Here is a 24,815-nt window from a genome sequence, read left to right as displayed (position 1 = left end):
TCATCATGTAAAAGCAGATGGCCAGATTCTACCATACCTCATAAACACGCTTGTCATTCTCCTACTCTTCCCGGGCAGCTTTCGAAACAACTGCAACCAGTATTCAGACAGCTCAGCTGATAGAGTAGCTAGATTGAATGGCAGCTAAACGCCAGTGCTGAGGGCAAAATCGTGGCGATATGGCAAAGAACAGTTTCTCAGAAGTACCACTAAGATGCTTGCTACTGTTCATTAAGACACAAATCACAGCTGTTCCTTTAGGCAGGATTTAGAAATTTCACAAACTGTGCCACTACTGCATCACTACACTATTCACTGTGTAAAATGAACAACAGTTCACTGCACCACACATGTGCACCTAGGCAGGCTGCAAATACAAAGCGTAGCTTTTGTTAAAATTAAAGAGAGGAAAAAACACAGCTAATTATCTCGCTTTTCTTTAATTATGCAAATCTAAAGAACTCTCCAAAAAGGTGTTATCATGCGCTATTTTTTGATCACGCGGTGGCAAAACTTAAGTTCAAGCTGCATTTTACATGCCAAAGCTGCTCCTTGTCTGTGAGGCATGCTACAGTGGACTTTAGTAGAATTACTTTAGACCTACTGGGGACCCTTAATGTGAGCCAGAACTCTGTACTCGTGGCATTTTCATATTTCGCTTCCATGATCAGGACGTCTAATCCATAATCCTGTGAACTGTGACTGTAAAATGAGCCAGCCTTTTCTTTTGTGCAAGATTGACAAAAAAAGCTGCAACATTGCCATTTTCCCAAGGAATATTACAAGGAAACTAGTTTTAATTAAAACACAATTGCTTGAACGCTACATAATTGTCTTTCACTAGCAAAAGTAGGCTGTAGAATTTTTTGCATCTATTGTTCCATGATACAATAGATGCAAAGACAAGGCAGCTTCTTGTCCTTACAGCAGCTCCTTTCACACAAGTATCCAAGCTTTCCAAGGCTGAAAACAACTATCCAAGTTAGCTTGGATACTTGTGCAAAAGGAGCTGCTGTAAAGACGAGAAGCTACCTTGTGAAGTCAAGCACACGGTTAGGTTTGTTGACTGCGCTACGTGTGTAGTGTACGTCATCTCGTTAGACTGCAAAAAGATTTACGTGGGGCAAACAGGGAGGTGTATCAATGATTGCCTGCGTCAACATGCTAACAATGTGAAAAACGCCAACTCGGGCCATTTGGTCATCCCGTCGGGATCGCAAATGTACCCCCCTGTTTGTGAAGTGTTATACCATAGCGACTAACAGGAACCAGACAACCCGCGAGATCATCGAGGCCTATGAAATAGCACGTGCTGGGGACTGCTGCGTAAGCACTCTTTCCCTCGCACTTACGGGAAAGGAGATATACTTCCTTGGGCAAGCCAACGGTTAATTGTGAAACCGCAATCGCAGTGGCACATGCCTTGAGAGTGTGGTAGTGAGAAGAGAGAAGGAAATGTTCCTTCCTTGTTTTTTGTTTGAGTGTGTAAGAGAGAGTAGGCAGTATAAATCTGGGGATTCTTCTTAATAAAATTTGTTGAAAGTGTGCTCTGTGCCGTGTCATCTCGCTTCAGTCTTCGTCCCCTTTATTTGCGCAATTGAAGTACAGGCTAGACAACACACAATTACGGCTGAAGACAGTCAAAGTGTCAGCAAACGTTACTGAAGAAATTATCACAAAAAATCCATCAGAAATTTACAAGATAAGCTTGTTGGTTTAGAAAACCACAGCAGTCAAGCAAATGTTACTGTGTTTGGCATTACAAAGAATCGCAAAGAAAGCTCTAAAGACCTAACGAAGGGCATAGTTAAAAATATTTTTGAAAATTTAATTACTGCTACTGTCACCACAGTTGAAAGATTGCACGGACTTTGACACGTACAAGCAAGGCAAATGGCATCCAGTTATTATAAAGCTGATTGACTACCCCAAAAATGCAAACCTGTTAAGAAAAGCTGTCAAACAACAAGACAAAGGTATTTAAATTATCAAGACTTCTGTAACCACTAAATACAAAGGAAACAAACTGTAGGAATGAACCAAAAACCTCAGTGAGACAGGCAGCAAAGTTAAGCTGATCTATGACCAAACCGAAATAAGCGGAGGACTGTTTTTTTGGGGGGGCATAATAGCCGTAATGAAATGACTGCTGTGGCTGACAAGCTATAATGAAGCACGCCAGCAATAAACTGGTACCAGCACCATGAAGCCATTTTTGTGCTTAAAACGCAATGCCTGCCATATAAATTCTCCGCTTTCTAACCATTCCCTTTCCCTTTGCCATTCCCCTATAAATAACAAGCCTAAATAAACAAATTTAGGGGAACACGATCATTGAGAGATGAGACAACCTGTTTTTATGCACAATAAAGTTGGGGCACAATATATGCGAATATATAAATACAGCACAATTGTTGATGCTAGAGGTGTGCATGGGCTTGGGAATGGCTGGGCCCGGCCTGGCCCACAGGCTGGGCTCAGGCCGCCCAATTCACTTTTTACCCGAGCTGAACCCGGGCCGAAATATTAATGCGTTAGGCAGGCCAATCTGGGTTCCATCTGGTAAAGTGAAACATTACTCAGGTTTTCCATTCTAAGCCTGCAGCAGGATTGTTACATTTCACGGCGCTTACTGCCAGGCCCTGGGACACATATTGGTGCATGGCAGGCAGGTAACTAGAAAGAAAACTATGGTGAGAGCCATCTGAAATTGGGAAGAACTGGCCAGCACATAGGGCTGAGCAACACAGCGCCTCAGGAAGTAGAATGAACGCCAACTCAGCGTGACTTGTTTCCAGCTTGAAGATAGCGCGAAAAGATTTCCCAAGACAGACGTGCCTTAACCCTGTTGCCATGGGCAGTCTTTAAAATTTGTAAACACTTTCTGTTCATAGTCCGTCTGCATGCACGCTTCAGCAAAAATTTTTTGAGTATTTTTTTCTGAACATATAGTTGATTTTTACAGTATTTTTTCCACTGAAAACTTGTAAATATTTTCGTTACATATACAGCCTGCTCATAACAGATAAATGTTTTGTACTGAAGAAAATATTTCGTTGTAATATTCATTGTAGTGGCATGGCCGTGCCCAGGCCATGGGGTTATGGTCTTGGGCCTACCGCGAAAAGCACCTGGCCCAGGCATGGTCCAAATTTATGGTCCGTGCACAGCTCCAGTTGATGCACCTTACAATTTGGCCTAAGCATTACGACAGTGATTTATAAGCCAACCCCGAAAACACTTTCCAGATTCTTTTGAAGAGGGTCAATCATCCCTTAAAAAGGAAAAAAAAAACTATCTGGTTACTACAAAAGGACACTAAAGGCTATTTTGTTTTAACAGAAAGATTACACTAATGGAGCTCTCATGGCCTTTGTTTGATGACAAATGATGACTAGTTTAAGAAAATAATTAAAGCTGGCCTCACCCTCTCCCAGTTTCCTTCCATTTTTTCCTGACATTAGAGCTTTCACTAAGTGCACTAAGTAGCAGAAGAGCCCTCTTCCAGTGCACTTAAGGGAAGTGTAGAAAATACCCACCAAGTTGGCAAGGCGGTTGGCTTGGCAGTGTAGCCAAATTATCTAGTAGCTTGACTTTTCCGTTGGCTGTCATGTATAAACATATCTATCTATGCATGTACGTATACACACGCACGCACACACGCACCCACATATATGCTGGCTGAGCCTGCAAGTGTATGGACAGTAGCTGCGCCTTCACCTGTATAGACCTTTCAACTAGATTTGAACACAAAGCAAAACAATTGGCCCACACCAAAACTGAACACAGAATGCAGCTTCGTGGAAGCTGCCAGACATTACTTTATATATACACAAATCCTTCTACCTGCTGTTTTTTTTTTTTTTTTTTCTTAAAATGAAGCTGCCTATGGCTAGGATCCAGCACATTGTCTCTGGAAACAGACTGAGCGTAGACCAACAATTTTCAGTGTATGTAAAAAATCCATGAGAAAATAAAGAACGGTCTTAGGGCTTCCATATTCTGACATACGACGGCTTATATTGACCCAGAAAGGATCTTCGCAGCAATGAACTTGTGTTGAGGTGAAGCCGACTTCATGGGAATCGGTGTAAACTTGGTCCTCATAAGCCAGCTTCCCACATTGTGAGTTGCACAGTGAAGCATGGCCACCTACGGAGGTAGTGTGGTTACAGCCCCACTTTATACTTCTTTCCTACCACCCCTGCCATCGCACAACATGCGCCATAATTGGTGTCGCCGCGCTATAATAAAATGTCATTGTCTCTACCACCAATCGTGTGTGTTCTTACTATTTGATGTAGAGATCACGCCACTGTCCTTCTAATTCAACATGGCAAATTCCCAATACAGCCAAACCTCAACACAGCAAATCCCCCCAGAGCTCCAGTCTTACTGGACTTTCTTCTTTACAGGGTGGAAGGGCTCCGACTCTTTTTGCTTATTTGTTTATTTACAGAGAAAATCATTTTTGCAATCATGCTGACTCCTAGGTGGTTGCACATAGTTATGTAGTGTGATCCTGACCGCAGCTTGTTCGCATGGCACTGACTGACATACAGAGCCGTCGGATGGCACATGAATATGCATCATGGTATACACTCTGGCAACTATACCAGTTCTGCTTGTCAGATGACACCCTAGAAGGCTTAAAATGACCATTTTATGTTTCCAGTGCCACGAATAAGTTGCACAAGTTGATCCAGTGCTGCTGGTATAACATTGCCTGCTGCTGCGCTGGATAGTGGGCTACAAATCCAGCTTCCAACTTGATGCTGGATTTGTAGCCTGCTACAAGGCTAGGGAAAAAAAAAAAATTTGCCATCTCAGAGCTGTGGAGAGCCTAGAGCCTAGTTCATTTTTAGAGCGACAGCGCTATTACTCCAGGTACGAACCTAAAAAACGGCTCGTTCCTCATAGTGTCAATCTAACCTTCAAGCTCAGCCACGATAAAGCCAGCCCCTCGGGTGGTTGTGCAGTGAAAGAGCTTGCTCAATCCAAGGGGACGGGTGCAGAGATGGGATATGTGCAAAGAGGAAGGGTGCACGCCATCAGAAAATGATACAAGGAGGCGCTAGTTGCTTCCAAGTTCCCTGCGCGTGCGAGCCGACAGTGCTGACTGCACCGAGCGGCGGCTGCGTTTTGTCGTGCGGTGCAATTGTATGCGCGTTCACTGTGTGCCCCCTCGGTGTAAAAACTGAGCTATTGCTCGACAAACTTGGTGTAACCACGTTCAACTGTGGCAAAATGTTTGCAGTTCATCAACACGGTGTCCAAGAAAATTATTCTCAGGAACCCTAATCGCTAGCTTTTACTATGATTTTTCTTACGTTTGCTAAAGCCTTTGACACTGTACCTCATAAATTACTGTTTTTGAAACTCCGTGAAATTAATACTGACCCAATAGATTAAATATTTCTTCAGTGTTCGCACCCAGCCCATGACTGTTAATGACCATGATTCTAATATTTGCCCTGTAACTTAGGTGTTCCCATTGATCCGTATTTGGCCTTCTTCCTTTTCTAAAATTTAGACCATCGATATTTCTAATACTTCGCCTACCTGACTCTTTGCTGATGACTGCGTAATTTATATGGAAATCTTCAACACATCTGACATCTCTAACCTCCAGAATGATCTCAATAACACACGTGCTTGGTGTGACACATGGTTAGGGAAACTGAGAGTCGGTAAATGCAAAACAACGCAAATAAAAACACTGTCCACAGTTGACTCAAACTTGCAGATGCATTATTTCAACGGTCCTCCACTTGGCTCCGATGATATGAACAAATACCTTGGATTTAAAATTTTCAGTGACCTTTCTTGGCACACACATACTTTACTAGCAAGGCTAACAGCACGATTGGCTTCATTAGTTGGAACTTTTCCTCAGCACCCCTTTCGTTAAAACTTCCAACTTATAAAAACCCCATCCGATTAAAAGTTAAATATTCTTCTCTCATCTGGAATCCACATCCTAACAACCTCCCCAATTTCTTCAAATATATTCAAAATAGGGCTGCTTGTTTGATTCTCTGCAACTGCAGTAGACCCCGGTTAAGATGAACTCCATAGTAAAGACAAACAACAATTTTGCTCTCTTGTAACGTCCATAATGCAAAAATCCTCCGCTTAATAAGATGAACTGCTGATAATACAAGCAAACTTGCACGGTCCTTCCAGTTCTCCTTAAGGGGAGTACACTGTATTCCAGAGCAGCAAATGTCACTCATATGAAACAAACAGTAAACCTTTCTGAACTTCCCAAAAGGAGAGCCATCTCATGTCCGAGAGTGTTCCACAAAGTATTTTACTACAACAAATACCTAAACCATTTACGGTTTTCAGTCCCACCACAGGTGTTGGTTTGATTTGATTGATTGATTGATTGATTGTAGGGTTTTAACGCGCCGATGCAGCGCAGGCGATTAGGCGCGCCGTAGTCGAGGGCTCCGGATTAATTTTGACCACCTGGGGATCTTTAACGTGCGCCGAAAGGCGTTTTTGCTTTTCGCCTCCATCAGAAAAGCGGCCACCATGGCCGGGAATCGAACCCGCGTCCTCGTGCTCAGCAGCACAACGCCTTAGCCACTGAGCCACCGCGGCAAATCCCATCATAGGTGTCCTCATGCACTGACCATAAGCTCAAAGTTAACATACCAAACTGCAAGACAAATCTGCACTTCTTTCATTCCCAAAACCAGCTCCAAATGAAATCACCTTCCCGCTTCCATTGTTACTACCTCCGATCCAACAATTTCCATCTTCCATGTGTTACTTTTTGTTGTTATTTTTGCATATTTATCAGCTGTTCTTGCACTTATTCCCTGTCAAAATGCCACTGCTGTATAATGCCTTGGGGTGCGGAGTGTAAATAAATGAAATGAAATAAGACAGTTGTCTTATTTGTACCATCTACACAGCTTACGTTCATTCAGACATTTAAGAAGCTAAAACAATATAACATTAACTTTTTCCTTACCACAGGAAACCAGGCTCTTTTTTGGATTGTCTCACAAACTTGTCTTTTGTGCTTGGGGTATTTTTGCAAAATGCATTGTAGTATATCAAGGTGTAGCATAATAAATGCTCTTTTGAAAAATGTTAGTACAATGCAATTATTTTCTGAAATAATAACAAGGAATTAAATATGTAAATAAAATGTTACAGAGGCTGACACCAAAACTACCTCGGAGATCAGTCAAAGAAAATTGCGAAAAAATTTTTAAGTACAAAATGTACCAAACTTCCCCGTAAAACAGCCTGAGAATAACAAAGCTATAGGTAAAACACTTTTTGGATAGGCTAATAGTGCCTACTATAGTGGCTTGCATGCCATTTGGCATAGCAGGCTGTTGAAAAATACAACTCAGGCAAGCTCCCAAAATCATGAATTAGACACTAAAATCCATATATGTTGTTGTATGTATAGCCATGTCTATAAATAAAACCTGAACAAACAATACCTGCTTAATAAGTTCATCACCTTTTTCCAAATTACTACTGCTCTTGTAAAACAGATACCACAAAATCCCAAGAGGAAGCCCACACAAAATCGGCAGCCCATCCAGTGAAAATAGAGGGATGGGCTACCTTCTGATACACAGCAAAGGTGCACGTTAAATAAATAAAAAAAAAAAAGAGGAAAATTTAGGACAAATACTCGGGTTGGTTATCTTTCAGTGGTGGAGCATCTCTCAGGACTTTGTGGCAAGTGTTGTATTACACATATTAAAACTGAGAGGTGAAAGAATTGTTGTTTGATATGTTTGCCATTTGCTAGGATTTGAATTTGATGTGAAGTAGATATTACAATTTTACATCTTCAATTAAATCCTCATTTGCCAGGATCTCATTGAATTGATGGCATGACTAAGATCAATCACTACTCCTTGTTCTTCTTGCCTAGCTGTGTACTTAAAAAAATACCACCTTGCAGAAGCAAAGCGAAAAATGAAACACGAAGCCAATCAAATGCAGTTTTCAAGCTATCTACCAGACAGCCCTAGCCACGATTTAGATCAAAAGCCTTGGAGTGAAATGGGGTCAGCGGTGCAACAAAAATAATGGGATTTACTACTATTAAAGTTGAACTTCAAATGACACAATAAATATTGTGCATTAGAGCAGCGCGAATGAGTATAAAACGTACATTTTTATAAGCAATGAAAATTATTCATGATCGCCCTGCACAAGTGCAAAAACGACCCACTAGTCGTGTACGTACACGCAGCAAAATACAAACACCACAAGGCCTTCACTGCAACTGCTGTTGCATGCAATTACCCCAAAACCCACACCCTTGATTCCATCACAGTCCAGACGCCCATCCCAGAACCGGTGGAAGAGGCGGTGATAGCACTGGCCCCTTCACTCAACCCTACCCCCGCAACAATCATTACAGATTCTAAAACCACTCTCCAAAATTTTGCCGCTGGACGCATATGCACAACGGCGCTCAAAATTTTACTCAGGAAACCCCCGCAATCCCCTGTACAACTGACCTGGACCCCTGCGCATTCCGGGCTCGAGAAAAACGAGGCGGTCCATGACCTATCGCGAGGACTTAATATCCGGGCTAAGCCGAGCCCGTATCCCTACCATGGAGCCAGGTCCGCGTGAGACCATCTGATCGGTTACCACAACATTACTACCTATTACCTTCTCTCCCGCCGGATCTAGCCTCAGGCACCTAATTCCCTCCCATTAGAGCAAAGTCACGTCTGGTGCCAGCTCCAGGATGGGAGTCTTCCTCAATCCGGCCACCGTGGCCCATATCCACCCCAGCCTTTACCCAACCTCGGTGTGCCCCTCATGTGGCGCCCACGCCAACCTGGCCCACATCATGCATGTGGGCATGCCCCCAGGACCCTTTCCTCGAAATCCCTTCTGAGGAGAGGTGGGAGGCCTCGCTTCGCAGCCCCGACCCGGACCTACAGGTACGCCTGGTCAAGAGGGTGGAAGAGGTCGCCGAAAGGCACCGGTCTACGGTCACCACGAGCTCGCCCACCCTACTCAAGGAGAAGACGTCCTGGTGAGGTGGACGTTCAGCCCTTACCCGCCGCCAACATAAAGGACTTCAATTCTCCTTGGCCATTGCCTCAGCCAATAAAGTTTTTTCTCTCTCTCACTCTCTCTCAATCATCATTCTCTAGCATTTCAATATATAGTCAACTCCACTTGCAAAAATATTTTAGTGATGGTTACAGCAATGTGGGCTACAGAACTGCTGTAACCAGGGGTATACAGCAATAAGCATAGTTATGTATTTCCTTATTATTATTTAAGTGAGAGCATTACTAGTCTCATTGAGGGATTTCCTATGGGTGCTAGTCCATAAAGCATCCAGGGAAAGACGTCAGCACCGCCAACCAAAAACTACGACGGCGGGAGCCAGAAGCGCGCGCTTGCCTGAAGCTAAAATCGGGTCCAGCGTCAACAGGAGTGTGGAAAGAAGGGCAATGACGCTACAGCAGCGGCGAAAAAAAGGGTACGCGATTTCAGCAAGTGCTGCGCCTGCCCAGTGAAGCCGTTCTCCCCCCGTCGGTGGTCGCATGGTGCTCGGCAGACAACAACTTGCCCGCAACTGATGTCATCACACTAAAGCGCTTCCCCTTCCGGAACTGATGCCGGCCAAAAGAGGCCAAAGAGCCCTAGGCTTTCAAAAAATAACGGAAGGCCTACAATACGAACTTGAACTCACTAAAATGTGTCCTAATTAGAAATTATACACAGTAAATGATGTTCAATTACACAAATTTGTAAATTAGTTTTCAAATCCCTCACAGCCCAGTCACTGCCGCCAGCTCTATCTGCCAAGTGATGGACGGCACTACAAAAGCCAAGCACCTCTGCTTGGCGCTTCAAAACACTGAAACTGTCACATTCTTGCACTAACTCATTAAATTTAAATTCTACTACACAATAATTGTGAAACAGATTATGCAAAATACAAGTTAAAAACCCCATTTTCTGAACATAATTCATTTTATTTCTTGACAGGGTCTCCATTCAGCAGAACTCACACGCTTGGTCCACTGAGCTTCCAAAGTTTTAATCCGGTCACAAAGATAAAAATTGTCAAGTAGAGCGAAATACATATTGGTGGGAGTGATGGTGGAATCTTCACCAAATGAATGTTTTTGTCTCACGGAGCGAGATTTTTAACCAGAACCAGATTCACAGAACCAGATTCACGGAGCCAGATTCTTGTTCAACAAGAAAAAATCAGACGAGGCCAAGTCCACAGAGTATGGAGGGAAGAGAAGACATTCATTTTATCGGCCAGTGCGTTAGCTTTACAAAAAAGCACTGTCTTTTGTGCTAGTCTGAACCGTATTTTTTTCTTTTTTGCACTTCTTTTAACCAGCCCAATAACACGACATAAAATGTATTAACCTGCTATATTTCTACAATTGTTCATGTAGTCAAAAAGTAGTCAATAAACAGCGGCCCCCACTTTCCTAGCCACAAAAATGGTTCGCTTTCTCTTTGGAGTGCTTAAACCTGGCGCCGTTCCCGGCTTTGACTGCTGTTTCAAGGCGGTGAGTCCATGTTCTCCCATGGTAACAAATTCGCATAAAACGTTCTGTTGATTCCTATTAAGCATTGACACTGCTAAGAAACGTCATTTTGTGTGTGCTTTTGGTCAACAGTCAACAATGGCGGCAACTATTACCCACACAACTTTTTCTTCGGCAATTCTTCCTGCAGGATTTTGTGCACCCGTTCAGTTGAGATGCCAGCTGATATTCGGTGGTCCAGCATAACAATTTCATAAATTTTTTCCCAATGATGACAGGAGTGACCTCAACTGGGTTTCCAGCATGCGCTTCATCTGGCCACACTCTGGCCAGATGATGTTGGTGTTTGGTTGCATTCAAACTCAGCCATCCAAAAACAAACAGCCTTCAGCACTGGTGTACAGTCCCCCTTAACTTCACCTGACTTGGGTTTATCTGCACAGCCATCCACTTCACACACAAAAAAAATTTCATCAGTTAACGGAACTTGCCTCTTTCATCTTGCGACAAGTGCTGGCACGCTCGCTTCAAATGTACGTTGCATGAAAATAAGGCCACAATTATCAATAATATCTCGACCGAGCTAGGTTAATGAGCGATACTGGGCCAACCATAATGTCACCATAAAGAATGAGGCACCAACTCTTAGAAATTTGCCAAACTTATTAAGCGACCCTTGTAATAGCAACAACAACCCAAGCACAAGAAATAACATGCTTATGCATGGTATTTTGTAATTACAAAGCACTAAAAGAACGAAGAAAAAAAATTAAATTTTTTTTGGACAATCTGATGCAGATTCAGCCTAGGTGCGCAAGCAAGCTTCATTTGGTTTCTTTGCGTCATTAAACGAGTTCAAATAGATATGGAGAGTTCTTCTTAACGTGCATGAATACGACTCAGCATGAATTCCTGCTTTTATCTCTCTTCTGGTGTCGTTTTACATTCTAGCGCCGAGAAAGATGCCTCACGGCGACCTTCAGCCTACTCCATGCCTCTTTTGCACTGTGGAGGCTCGCCTACTTTTCCCTTTGAACTAGCTGATTTACTTAGCACCTTAATAAAGCGTTGGCCAATACACCTGTGCAGGTATGCGCTCCTCAGTGGCTATGTAACACTGCTAGGCTTCAGAGTGCGCACACAGATAAATTGTGGCCGACCCTCCTTGCGCTTGTGCAGGTTAACCTTGCCTCAGTGACTACTTTACTTGATACTAATAAACACTCGGGCATCTTTCTAAGTTTCTTTTCTCCTTCACAGACTGGATGCTTTCTTTTTGTTTCTTAATTAAAACATTCAGTTGCTAAGGTGCCCTTTTAGCATTCATCTATGATGACAGGGTGAACTATAAAGAAGGCAACTCCATACGCATGTGAATTAGCAACACCAACATTTCAAATGAACCGCTGTTCAGCGCAAAAAGACAGTGTGGAAAGGTGGTGCCTGGATTCAGATAATGAGGTACTTGGGGGGACATTAAGCAATGTGGAACCAACCACAGGCCCAAATATACTGGGCTTACCCCATCTTCAAATATAACACATTTTTGTGCAAATTGGTACACACTATTTTAAAAATTAGGATGCGAAGAACACAATGACAAGAAAGTAGGACAAGCACTCAAGCACTTGCCGTGTTGTCGTACTTCCTTGTCACCGTGTTCTTTGCCCTCTAATCATTTAAAACATTTTCACTTACTGGCCTTTTTTGTTAAGATGGAACTGTTTAAAATAGTTTGCTGTAATATTATTGTTCCTTTTTTGTACTAGGTAAAAACACTTGGCTTTACATTTTCTTGCATAACCCAATTACAATGAGCCAATAATTGTAACTGAGCTATGCAAGAAAAAACAAAAACAAGACAAGCTTTAAAGGATTTAATGGCACATTCGAAAGAATATTCGATGCCTCCAATTAAAAAACATGTGCTTTCCCTTTGCTTGCTAAACACTGATCCAATTCTGAACTGTGTTTGTATCGAATGAATCCAAATCAACTAGGCAACAGAGGAGTTCGTAATTCTTTCGAGGGGGCAAGAGTCCAGCACATATATCTTGAGAGCAGTGCCTTTCACATATGGTCCCCAATTCTGTGCTTTCTACCCTTCCAAGCTTGCTTGTTGCAGTCAATATCAGTTGTTAGAACAATAGAAGTGGGCGAATATTCAAAGCTTCAAATGCTGTGTGAATAGGTATTCTGATATTCGGTTAGCAGAGCACTTTCATCGTTAAATGTATTTCAGTTCTTTCCTGATGATAAAATTGCTAATAAATGTTAACAAAGTTGGCTTTGCTGCAAGACACACAAATTTTGTTGAACTTTCCCGCATGGCACACGTTTCCGGCTTTCTCTCACAATGTAACTACATAAAAGATAAAAAGTGGTACCCTGAATGCCCTTAGCAGCTGCTTTGGACTCTCCTCATGAGTTTAGCCATGAGTTTAGCCATGAGTTCATAATTATGAGCTAATAGTGAAATCAGCCCTACACAAATACACACTGCGGCTGCCTTCATTGCACCAGTGTGCCAAGAAGCCTGCTGCTCTCCTCCCACCACCAGGGGAGTGCTGAAACCTGTGATACTACAACTGAAAGAATTCTCTGTCACCATCATTCATCCTCTGGGTAACTATATTATCAGAGCTTGGAGGCATTTTTATTGGCAGCACTTGGCAGTGGGATCTTTACAAACAACTGTCCAACTCACCCAGCATATACAGCTGCGTTGCTACCACCACAGATGCCACAAAAGGTTGCCAATATGGCTATCACTGTAAAATGCTTAACGAGTGTAAACCTTACACACACACAAAAAAAATAGAATGCAACTTGCACAAAAAAATTTAAGAACTCCTTGCCCCAGCTCAAAACCAAGTTGAAGCAACAGTTGACGCCCAATTCTCTACCAAGATAACGCCTTATGTCGAAAAACAACTGCAGCAATCCTCCGAACAAATGACCAAGCTGATCACCGATACAGCGAAACAGATAGCCAAGCTACTAACAGAACATATCTCCACACTGGAACGAACCCTCGCCCCAGACTGCCCACGACAGGCCAAGAAAGCACACCAGCCACATGACGCCTTCACAATATCGTTTCTCATACACCACTCCCTCCCCTCGTTCTCTACCAGTGGAACTGCCGCTCTTTCAAGTATAAGAAAGCTGCCCTCGACCTTCTAACTACTACCACCACCCCCCACATCATCACCCTCCAGGGAACAGATACCTCACGCATCACTCTACGGGGCTATGATACGTTTGTTCACCCCTGCAATAACTGCACAGTTATCCTTGTCTCACACGTCCCTCACAACACAGGTAATCACCTTGACTTCACCGGTTGATCACATCTTCATCGAAATCCTCACACGTCAACCTGGCAAGCCCAGCCTGTACATCCTGAACATTTACAGCCCTCCCAACTTCCCGCTATCTTCCCTTGAGAGTCTACTTCACGAAGCTACCAAGAAATCAGGACCAAATTCTTTTATCCTTCTAGGAGACTTCAACGACCCCCATGTAACTTGGGGCGACCCCCACACCTCCAAAGAAGGCACAGCTCTTTTACATGCGACACAAAATCACAGCTTCATGCTATACAATGACCTGACAGTCCCCACTCACCTTGGAACTAGCGTCACCGGGGGCACCATCCCTGATCTTACTTTTGCAAGCAACGTGCCTCTACTATCCTGGGAGACCCTGCCCGACACAATCGGCAGCGATCATTTTGTCATCTGCCTCGCTGTTCCACACACAGCAATCGACGAACTGGCACCGCTAAGCTCACCAACTGGCAAGCTTTTCGACACGACCCCATGACACTCTCGTCCCCCCCAGAGAACATCGAAGAGTGGTCACAACGTCTCCTGGAACAGAATCAAACTCATACCAAGGACAAAGGGTCACAATAACGAACAATTTGAACTGGAACGAGCACATTGATAACATCTGTGGATCTGCTCAACGAGGTCAAGCTTATGGTGTACCAGAGTACGCTAGTATAGTGTGGGATCCGCACCAAGTGGGTTTGATAAACAAATTGAACGGAATCAAAGGCTAGCTGCAAGGTTTATCTTCGGTGCGTACCGAAGAACGCAGTCTGTATCTGCATTATTATCTCGTGCCGGATTGCCTGAACTCTCAGCGCGCAGAAAAATAGCTAGGCTGAAATTCTTGTATCAACTGTATAATAATAAATTCAACTTGGATTCCAGGCTATACTTGTACCCCCCAGGGCGAGTGTTGCCACGAACAGGTCACTCTCATGCTGTGATGTCGTATGTGCCACGCGTTGATGTCTTCAAATTTTCTTTTCTTGTAAAAACTATAGTTGAGTGGAACAACCTTGATGCAGATGTATTTATTGACACACCCACGACTGAATCATTTGAGCGTAAGCTGTCATTGTGTGTTCTCTGAATGCATTGCTTGTCTATTGCAGAACTGGTGTTACATGTTTGTGGAAAATTATTTTCCTCCCACCTCTGTAAAAGCCCGCAAGGGCTAACAGTATTGGAAATAAATAATAAATAATTATCGCTTACTCCTACCATCCCAGCTGTTGACCCTCACCTTGACCACCTATGGGCCGCCCGCAGAGGCCTTCTCAACAGATGGCACCGCCAAAAACACAACAGGGCCCTCAAATGCCACATAGCCCAGATAACCCAACAAGACCTCAAGTACGCACAGCAACTCCATGTCGAAAACTGGCGTACCTTCTGTGACCAGTTGGGTGGCACCCTGACCATTAAGCGCACCTGGTGCATTCTCCGCCGCCTCATTGGTGCCACCCCTCCCGAAACAGCCACCTCAGAAAATGTTACCCGGCTACTTCACAACCACCAGTGCTTTCCCGCCGACATTCTGACCCAAATTCGCACCAAACTTTTTGGAACAAGCACTACCGTCGCACGCCTCCCTGGCTATACTGGCGCACCTAACTCAACCCTAGACGCCCCTTGTATGAGGACTGAACTTGCGCAAGCTCTTGCCAAGCTAACCCGGAACATTGCACTCAGCCACGATCACATCACCTACGGCCTCCTCCGCAACCTCAATGAAGAACAGCTCGACTTGCTACTCAACTGCTACAACCACCATTGGTCTCAAGGCACGATTCCAGCTCACCGGCGCCATGCTAACATTACCCTTCTCCCGAAGCCCAACAAGCCAGTTACTATCGACTGTCTTCGCCCCATTTCATTAACCTCATGTGTTGGCAAACTTTTTGAACACCTTGTCACACGCCGCCTCGCCGACTACCTCCAAGAGGCTGACTCACTCCCCCACACAATATTTGGTTTTCGGCCTCACCTATCAATCCACGACATCTACCTGCAACTTAAAGAGCAAATCATTGCTAGCCTCAGCAAGACTCAGCTCAGCTCCATTCTAGCCCTTGACGTGCAGGGGCCTTTGACAATCTCACCCATACGGCCATTCTAGCCAGGCTACACGCCCTCAAATGTGGAGCCGCTACCTACAATTGCGTCTGGGCCTTCCTCACGGACCACACGGCGACTCTCCACCTCGGCCCCCACACCTCTGACAAGTTTAACACACCAGCCAAGGGTACCCGACAGGGTTCAGTTATTTCACCCCTACTTTTCAACATTGCACTGTCGGGACTACCATCTCTATTTGAACATATCCCGGGCACTTCACATGCGCTTTATGCGGACGACCTTACCATATGGACCAACAGCGGATCTCCGGGCAATCAAAAATACCATTTACAGCAACTTCTAGGGTTGCCACCTGCCCGGTTTTAGACAGGCCCGACCCTTTTTTAAACAGCGGGCCGGTTGCTGGTCAATGCTTAAAACCGGCCATCATTGGCCGGTTTTCTTGCCCTCGTGCAGTGATTATGTCCGTTTTCGCGTTTTATAAGCGTCAATTCAACAACTAAGATGATAAATATGTATCGACAAGCTGTGCAAAGACACGCGAACAGAGAAAATAAACGGGTGAGCGCACTGCCTGAGATGGAGGGGTACCTAAGGGAGGAACAAAAAACGAAATGCTCTGGCCGCGGTCAGCAACTGCGGTTATTTTTCAGTGTAGCACATACAGAGCAATAACCATGCTCTCAATCGCTTTCAGTACAAACGTTATGTTGATTCCTCTCCAAGAAAACGCTACAATAAATGACACTGCGTGTCAAAAACATGGCCTCTGTTTTTCAACACAAATTAAACATTCTATATCCTCCCCCCCGAAGAGCCGGTTTTTTTTTCGCGGAAAGGTGGCAACCCTAACAGCAAGCCATTGATACCACCACTAACTATTTGCAAATGTGTGGCCTCACGTGGCCCCATCAGAATCTGCCCTCCTTATCCTATGAGCTCAGACAAGGGGTGGCCTCCCAACACCACCCCAGACCCAACCGTCACCATCAACGGCCAGTTGGTCCCCACTGTGAAAATCCTCCGTATATTAGGTATCCCTTACCACTATGATGGCTCGGGAGCAGCCCTGCTTCCCAGACTCAAACAAACGATATCCCAACTCACCCATCTCATCCAACGCATCTGCACCCGCTGTTGAGGCCTCAAAGAAGCTGATACCTGTCAAATACTACAAGCAATGCTCTTGGGCTGCATCACCTACGGAACTCCATACTTGGCTTTCAAACCTCAAGAAATAGCAAAGAACGACATCACCCACAAGGCTTACAAAACTGCTCTCAGACTCCCCGCATTTACCTCTACCGAAAGACTTCTACAACTAGGCCTGCATAACACACTATCGGAGCTCATAGAGGTGCACACCAACAACCAGTTACAATGCCTACGACTCACAGCAACCGGGCGACAAGTACTCGCCAAGCTAGGGTACTCCCTCCCCCAAACTGTGGACACTATACAACGCCTGTCGGCTGCTCATCAAAGTGCCATACACGTTCTCCCGATACCCAGGCACATGCACCCCATATACAATGCAGGCCGATGAAAACATCAGGCCCGCCTTCTGTCTACAAAATATGCCAGTGATCAAGAAGCCTGCTATAGTGATGCCACACGCTATCGCACTCACCCCGCTTGCGGCTGCAGCCATCCAAGCCAATGGCACAACTCTCGCTACGGCTAGCCTCATCACCCCAGCCGAAGCAGCAGCCACTGCTCTAGCAATAATGCACGTCCCTTCCTGCTACACAACCTTACTCAAAGACTCGCAAGCGGCTTGTCGGCGCTTTGCAACAGGAAGCATATACACTCTCGCAGAAATCTCACTCTCTCAACGGCCTGAACATCCCCAGACTAGCATCGTATGGATTCTTGCCCATGCATCCCTTCCCGAGAATGAGGTGGCACATGCCACCGCCCGCGACCTTATCCACCGAACATTTCCAGAAGGGGAAGACGACGCACCGCTCTGCAACCCTCCGGGCCTGCATCCCCTCCCTCAAACATACACGGACATCCTCCACCACTAGAGGGCCTCCCGCCTTACTTTTCCTCCCCCTTACCTCTCCCTTTCCACGGCGGATGCTCACATCTGGCACTGACTGCACACCCACACCTACTACCACAACCCTCAAGAATCTCACCAACTAGCTGCCCCTACGATTGCCCTCACTGCCCCGATACCCCTAACACAACGCTCCACCTCGTACTGCTCTGCCCTGCCAACTCCCCATCCCCCTTTCCCCCCTCCCTCGAGCAACGGGAGAGCTTGCTGCGCAGCAGACAGCTTGAAGACCACGAGTTCCTGATCTCTTGCGCCAGGACAGCTGCGAAGGCGCGCGGCCTACCGGACCAGGATGGCCACCCGCAGCTCATTCTCTTTTCTCCCTCATTCCCCATCCCCTTTATATCAACAAACGTTTTAATCAATCAATCCATCAATCAACCCAACAGACATATTTTACACTGAAGCTGTTTACCTCTTTAGTCCCTCATATACATCCCCTGCATATGTTCTGAGGGAGGGAAGGGGGGGGGGGGGGGGGGTACCCAAGCTAGGAGATGCCTGTGAACAGGAATACAAGTAGAGAGCGTGTACACAGCGTGGCAGCAGTAGAGGCGTGGGAGAGGGTGGAGTGTCGGCACAGTGTCGGCACTTGATTAAAGCCCCGGAAAGGGGGAGATGGTTCGGCACAGCAGCAGGGGAGATGAAGAATGGGGGAGAGAGTGTGCGTTCGAACGCAAGCAACACGTGGTCTCTCTTATTTGCTCGCCCAGAGCAGCCTTGACCAGTTCCTGGGAAGCCCAAAACTGCTCCCACCACAGAAATTCTATGGGCAAATAAAATATGGAGCTGCTCTGAAGCAGTTATGAGCAGTCCTAAATGACAAATAAAAGAGGCCTACAGCCCCTCCTGCCAGAAATCATGTGGACACTGCTGGTCAGCAAGATGCAGCAGTTTCGTTCACTCCTTTGGACTGTGCCCTGGTCAATCATGTTTTGTTTCGTGAATGTGTACAATCCAATGATACCGAAACAGCTTTGCTTAGTAATCTGCCACCATATGAACGGTTTCCCCAACAGTTTATTTTTGTCTGTAGCGGCAAGGGTGAGCAATCAAGAGTTAGCGGCCATTGGGTATTCTTACAAAATACCCGATCATACGAGGCACTAGCATGCCTGGAAAGCATGTCTTTAAAGTAATTGGAAAGACTGCAACTGGTCTAAAGAACGTCCCCGAGTCCAAAACGTGTTGGGAAACTGGCATTTCTTCATGACGATATTGGTCGTGTTTTTTGTTATACTGCCTTACCATTTTGCTTTGATAATTTATTTATTGTTTCTCATACCATTTTTTTCCTATTGAGCACTATACCATATTATTACACAGGGCTCTAAAATCCTCATCTGCCAAAATACCCCCTCCTCCCCCTTTTTTTCAGCAACGTTCAGAAGCTCCACACACGTTACAGCAACTTTATTTGTATTACCCACCGCGGTGGCTCAGTGGCTAGGGCGTTGCGCTGCTGAGCACGAGGTCGCGGGTTCAATTCCCGGCCGCGGCGGCCGCTTTTCTGATGGAGGCGAAAAGCAAAAACGCCCGTGTGTACGAGATTTCGGCGCACGATAAAGATCCCCAGGTGGTCAAAATTAATCCGGAGCCCTCCACTACGGCGCGCCTCATCGTCTGCGTTGCGTTGGCGCGTTAAACCCTACAATCAATCAACTTTATTTGTATTAAAAATTCCATGTAAACTCTTACATGTACGTATACGCATATCGTGGGAGCTGCAGAAGTCCACACTATCAGTGGCCCCACACTACAACCAAAGCATCCACAAACCATGCCCCATCTACACACAACCTGCCTTTCAAGCATTCCTTATTTACCATCTCAAATTGCAGATGTGACTTCACCTATATATACATTTTTTTGCTTTAAGGTAGAAAGTTTGCCACTTATTGGCATTTGGAAGAACGGTTGCCAGAATGGCAGAAGCCTGGCCAATACTGCCGGTGCAATATGATCAAAATGCAAGCCCTTCTTACTTTCTTTTACTTGCTACCCCATTTGCTGGTGATGCAAAAGGCAGCTGTTTATCGGCACAATAACCTGGTAGAGATAACTTCTGGTGCAGTGGCTTGCTGACTCGTGGTGCGGAAAGAGAAAGCGCAGTTACTTATCGGCACAATGTTCTGGTAGAGACAACTCGTGGTGCGGTGGCTTACTGTACACAGAGGTGTATCAAGGAAACTGGCAGTTGCTGTTATCACGCGACTGCGAACAGAATTTGTAAATGAAAGGGTATCTTATTTTTTCTCTTTTCTGGAGCCAGGTTAGAAAGGAGAGGACAGTGCACGCTGCATCAAATAACTGGCTTGTCTATTCTTTTTTTGTGTGTGTGACCCTGAAACGATATGCCAGCTGCTCCAGTCAACCAACAGTTCCCCAAGAAACCATTTTGTTAACCAGTATTGTACTCCAGCTGGTTACATTTCATGCGGTATGCTTACACATCAAATTTATCTTATAAATGCATCTACAGTGTGTTCAATTCAATTTTCAGTCAGTTCTTTCTATTCATTTTTGATTCGTTGTCAAAATTTTCCATTTGCACATCTCTCGTTTGAAACAATAACACATTACCACTTCACTGCGGCAAGCGGTTCATTTTGCCATAAGAGCCCATCGTGAAGCTGGTGATGCCTAGGATGCAGATTGGCATGCCCCACTTATGTTTTAACCCATATTACAGAAACAAGTTGTTTGACTGCACTAACAAAGAGTGAAGTGCATGCTCCTATGCAAAGATAAATGAAGAGATAACCAAGACACTTGGTAAGCAGAGGCTTCTGTCACAGTCCCAAGTTTGTGTGTACGTATCTATAAGTATGACGAGCCCATCACAGCCTCAATGATGAGTGAAAGCATCAGCAAGAAAGGATGTCACATTATAAAGCACACAGAGATTCGAATGTGTATGTGGTCGTATGAAGGGGAAAGAAGGGGAAGGAAAAATTCCCCCGCATTTCCCCGAGGGGGAGAATGTGAAAGTGCGAATGCACGGTTGTCGGCCCGCTTGCGGCGCTTGCGCTCGGCCCCCGCAGCCCACCGCCTCGCCGCCTTCTCTTCCATCTCTTCCATCGGGTTTGTAGTATCACGTGTACACCACGCAGTTATCAAGCCGCTATAACGCCGCTGAGTCGCCAACGCACGCCGCTGACGACGTAGTTTGAATGCGTTAAAGATATAAGGCGCGTCACTAACACTGATATCAGCGTCGCGTCCGTGGCTTGGTCGGTAGAGCGTCGCGCTGCGGCCGCAAAGTCCTCGGATCGAAACCTGGCGCCGGATGCTGTTTCTTTTTTAAATATAGAGGAGCACTGCGGACGCCGCCGCCGCCGGCGGTGGATGGTTTGGGGTCGCTTATAAAGTGCATTCGCACTTAAAAAAAAAACACCTGAAGGGTTCTCTTACAAAGCCCACATACATGTTAATGCCAGCGGCATTCATCCAGAACCAACACCAGGGGGCATGAGATTGAGCTTGGTGCCAGCTAGCAAAGCAGGGCCAGGCATGACGTACCTTTTTGCATGTTAAAAGCGGAAGAAGGAGCGATCCAGGAAGAAGCATGCACGTGACCCGCATCAAGGAATCGAGCCCCAGCCCTGAAAGAGCAAGGCAAGTTATTGCCTTCAAAGAGTGCAGCCAAGCCAAGTGATGCGGCGAGTATGCATGCATTTATCAAAGGCCCAAAGGAGGCACACTAGGCAAGCTCTGTCTGTAAGTGCACATGCAACGGTCCCATAAGCAATAGCATTTATCAGGTCTTTGAAAAAGTGGCTCTCATAGCAGGTATGCCAGCCAGCAGCATTTGTGGGTCGCTATGAATAACCCATGGTAGCTTTACTGGCTGCACGATTAATCGATATTACTCCGACATGCTGCCACAAAATCAAACATGCCAGGGCAGCCTGGCACCATCCATGTGCACTGCCCTTTTCACCTGATGGAACTCATCCGCACTTAGCAGTACAGGGGCCAGAACTTCAATGGCGGCATGAAACTGGCTGACGTAGGGTGCAAAAGCTTTTTGAAAAATTTTTATGGTGTCAGCATAAAGGAAAAATGAGATGCAAGAGAGACAGGACACCACTGAACACTGTGCATTTTCCAAAATACAGGCACAGGTTTGACGCCCAGTCCAGGAAGAGGCATGAACGATCCCCTAAGCAGTTGCAGAGCTTTGTTTTTAGGGCACACAAGACAATGACTATAAAACAGATGTAAGCGGGAGCCCAAGTAGCGGGCCTCGACATTTTCAAGATAGTTCAACTTCAAGCACAAGAAGTTTGAGGCTGCCCCTCGACAACTACAGAGGCATTCACGATCTCTTACCGTTGCTGTTGAGTGACTTGACGACGATGTGCAGCGCAATGCCCAATAGGCAGATGATCAGACCCAGTAGGTTCATGCTGCTCATTTCATCTCCACTGTACTTGACTGCTAAATACAACGTACAAACTTCCTGCAAGACAAAATGCAAAACTAGCTGAGAATGACACCCTGCCATCCTTGTTTTTGCATACTTAGAGGTGCCTCTCTCTTATTCGGTGTTTGCCTACTTTTTCACTAATACAGAGAGAGGCTTGCTGAAAACCAACTACGAGAAGTTACAAGCTGTTCTGAAATCTCTGCCGGCATTGCACAGCACTTAATGCAAACATGTTAATAAACTACTTTTAGGCGAAATGGCTGTATATCATATTTGATTTCTTGTGTCGCTTAACTCTCCCCCAAATTTCCATTCTCGATGGTAAGCATTAACATGCTTGATTTGTTTCTTTAACAAACGAATTCCGTGTTAACCAAACTTTGGACAACATGTGCTCGACACTGGGAAGTGTTAGGCACCCCGTAGCAGGCCGTTACGATGCAGGAGGTACAGGAGAGACTGGGCATATGTTTAGAAACACAAACTGGCTAAGTGAGCACATACCGAAAATGTTCACCTAGTGTTCAAGCTGCTGAAATGTTTACAACCCGTGAGAAAATGCAAGAAACAACAACTAAATGTCCCAAACTTGTCCAAAAACTGCGGCTTAGCACTAATTTCATTTGAGTGAAGCTTCATTTAAATAAGCATTTTCTTTGGTTCCCTGAGGTTCACTCAATTGGCATTTCTCCGCATCAGCATCAGCTTGACTGCGCACTGCACCCGATAAAAAGAAACAGCATTAATCACTTTTTCTGCAGTCTTTTATTGAAGCAGCAATGGAAACTGTGTGCGTGATGCTGGATCATTCAGAGCAGTGGCTCAATGCAGAGGTCTGGGACTTGAACTCACAATAGGGCTCATGTTTTGCTCCCATGGCATGTGAGGTTTGTAAGCAATGACAGTGAATTTATTCTAATCTTCAGGGCCTCAAGGATGTTTGGCGAGAAAATCTCGGTGAACCAGGGTTCTCCACACGGTAGGCCACTACCTCCGGTAGGCCACCCACCACTACGACTGACCCGTTTAAAATTTGCGCCTGAGGACCTAAAAACGGCCACTGTGCGAAAGCAGCACCAGCGGCAGTGGGATGCGCCTCCCGCCATCTGGTTACGTGAAAAAGAGTCTGAACAAGTGACTTTGAAGTCTCAGATTGCCAGCTGCGTGCTAATCTTGGAGTGAATGGTTGTGCTTGTTGCTTTCTTATTTTTTTTAAGAGCTTCCACTTTTTACGACGCTGTGGCACCACAATACCCAGTATTTGACCAGAGTTGTTCAATTTTTGTGATGAAAACTTCAAATTTTTTAATTTTTTGCCCCTCCCACCCCCATTTTCAATATGTCCACCTTTTAAAAATTCCTGGGGTGAACCCCGCAGTGAACATATCATGATGCGTAAGGTAATTGTCAAGCCAAGAGTCCGGGGTGGCCCTCAAATTGGTGCCCCTGTAGGTAAAATTTTTTTTCGATCCCTGAACTGTTTGGATCTTATTCCTTCAGTATGATTTTGATGCTCCCAGCACAAAACAGATGTTTTGTGCAGGATTCGCAAAGTACAACGCTGTTTCACTGTGTAGAGAAATTATTCACAGACTGCAAAGGCGGCAATTCAACACCATTTTTTTTTAATTTTCTGGCAGAAATGCTACAAAAATTCAGTACCAAGAAGGAGGTTCCATAGTCATAGATTGCATCATTCAGCCACTAACTTTCCTACACACCAAAAAACAGTTTGCTGTCAAACTTTTTGTCCGTGGGCTCAATAACTGCATGAATTAAGCCTACACTCCGGTTTCAGAAGCTGGGCAAAATGAGACATCTACTAGAAGGCCTAAAAATGGTAGGTAGTTTCCATTCATATCGCTCACATGCTTGTGGTTCATTGTCTGCCTTCCACAATGACTGTGCTATGACAGGCCCATGCAAAGTTACAACTGCAAGCTACGAAAGGTGTACTGAACTCAACATGGTGCTCGAAAGCTTTGCATGTAATCTGAGAGTGTATAGCCATTACCAAACAACTGTATTCAGACTGGAGTTATTTTCAGCATACACAGTTGTTTGAAAGCTTTTCTCAAACGACCATTTTAACAGCTTTGTTTTTATAGCAATATTTTTCCCGAATTGTTCGTGGCACCAATTTTCCATAAATTCGACATGAACTGCAAAATATGTAAAAATTTGGTCAGCTCTCATAGTCATTCGCAGTATTTTTACCTAGCAGGCACAAGCTAACAGACATGTTACAACAGGCATGAGTTTTCATTTGTACAGTACTACAGTGGAACCTCAATCATGCGTCTCCTAGTAAGTAATGCAACGACTTGCTTTTTAGGACACGTCACCGTGGTACTGAAAAACTCGCCACGTGAACT

At 45.1% G+C, this 24,815-nt stretch overlaps 1 protein-coding gene across 5 annotated transcripts in view; it reads right to left on the bottom strand.

Moving 5' to 3' along the window:
• LOC144155337 (solute carrier family 35 member C2) overlaps positions 1-24,815 on the bottom strand; it is a 57,426-nt gene that overhangs the window by 4,850 nt on the left and 27,761 nt on the right. Inside the window, exons 7-9 of one of the 5 annotated variants that reach the window (XM_077686700.1) lie at positions 22,344-22,469; positions 21,531-21,613; positions 38-90 (exon numbers count right to left, since the gene is read on the bottom strand). In XM_077686700.1, coding sequence (XP_077542826.1) covers positions 38-90; positions 21,531-21,613; positions 22,344-22,469 — 262 coding nt within the window. Of the gene's footprint in view, positions 1-37; positions 91-6,985; positions 7,129-21,530; positions 21,614-22,343; positions 22,470-24,815 lie in introns of all 5 variants that reach the window. The other 4 variants (XM_077686701.1, XM_077686704.1, XM_077686703.1 and 1 more) reach the window with 4 other exon arrangements.

This window comes from Haemaphysalis longicornis, unplaced genomic scaffold (assembly GCF_048455015.1).
Source record: "Haemaphysalis longicornis isolate Haplotype H1 unplaced genomic scaffold, Haemaphysalis longicornis Haplotype H1 scaffold_1, whole genome shotgun sequence".
Classification (NCBI taxonomy): Eukaryota; Metazoa; Arthropoda; class Arachnida; order Ixodida; family Ixodidae; genus Haemaphysalis; species Haemaphysalis longicornis.
The sequence above is the reverse complement of the archived record's forward strand: the minus strand, read 5'-3'. Positions and strand labels throughout refer to the sequence as shown.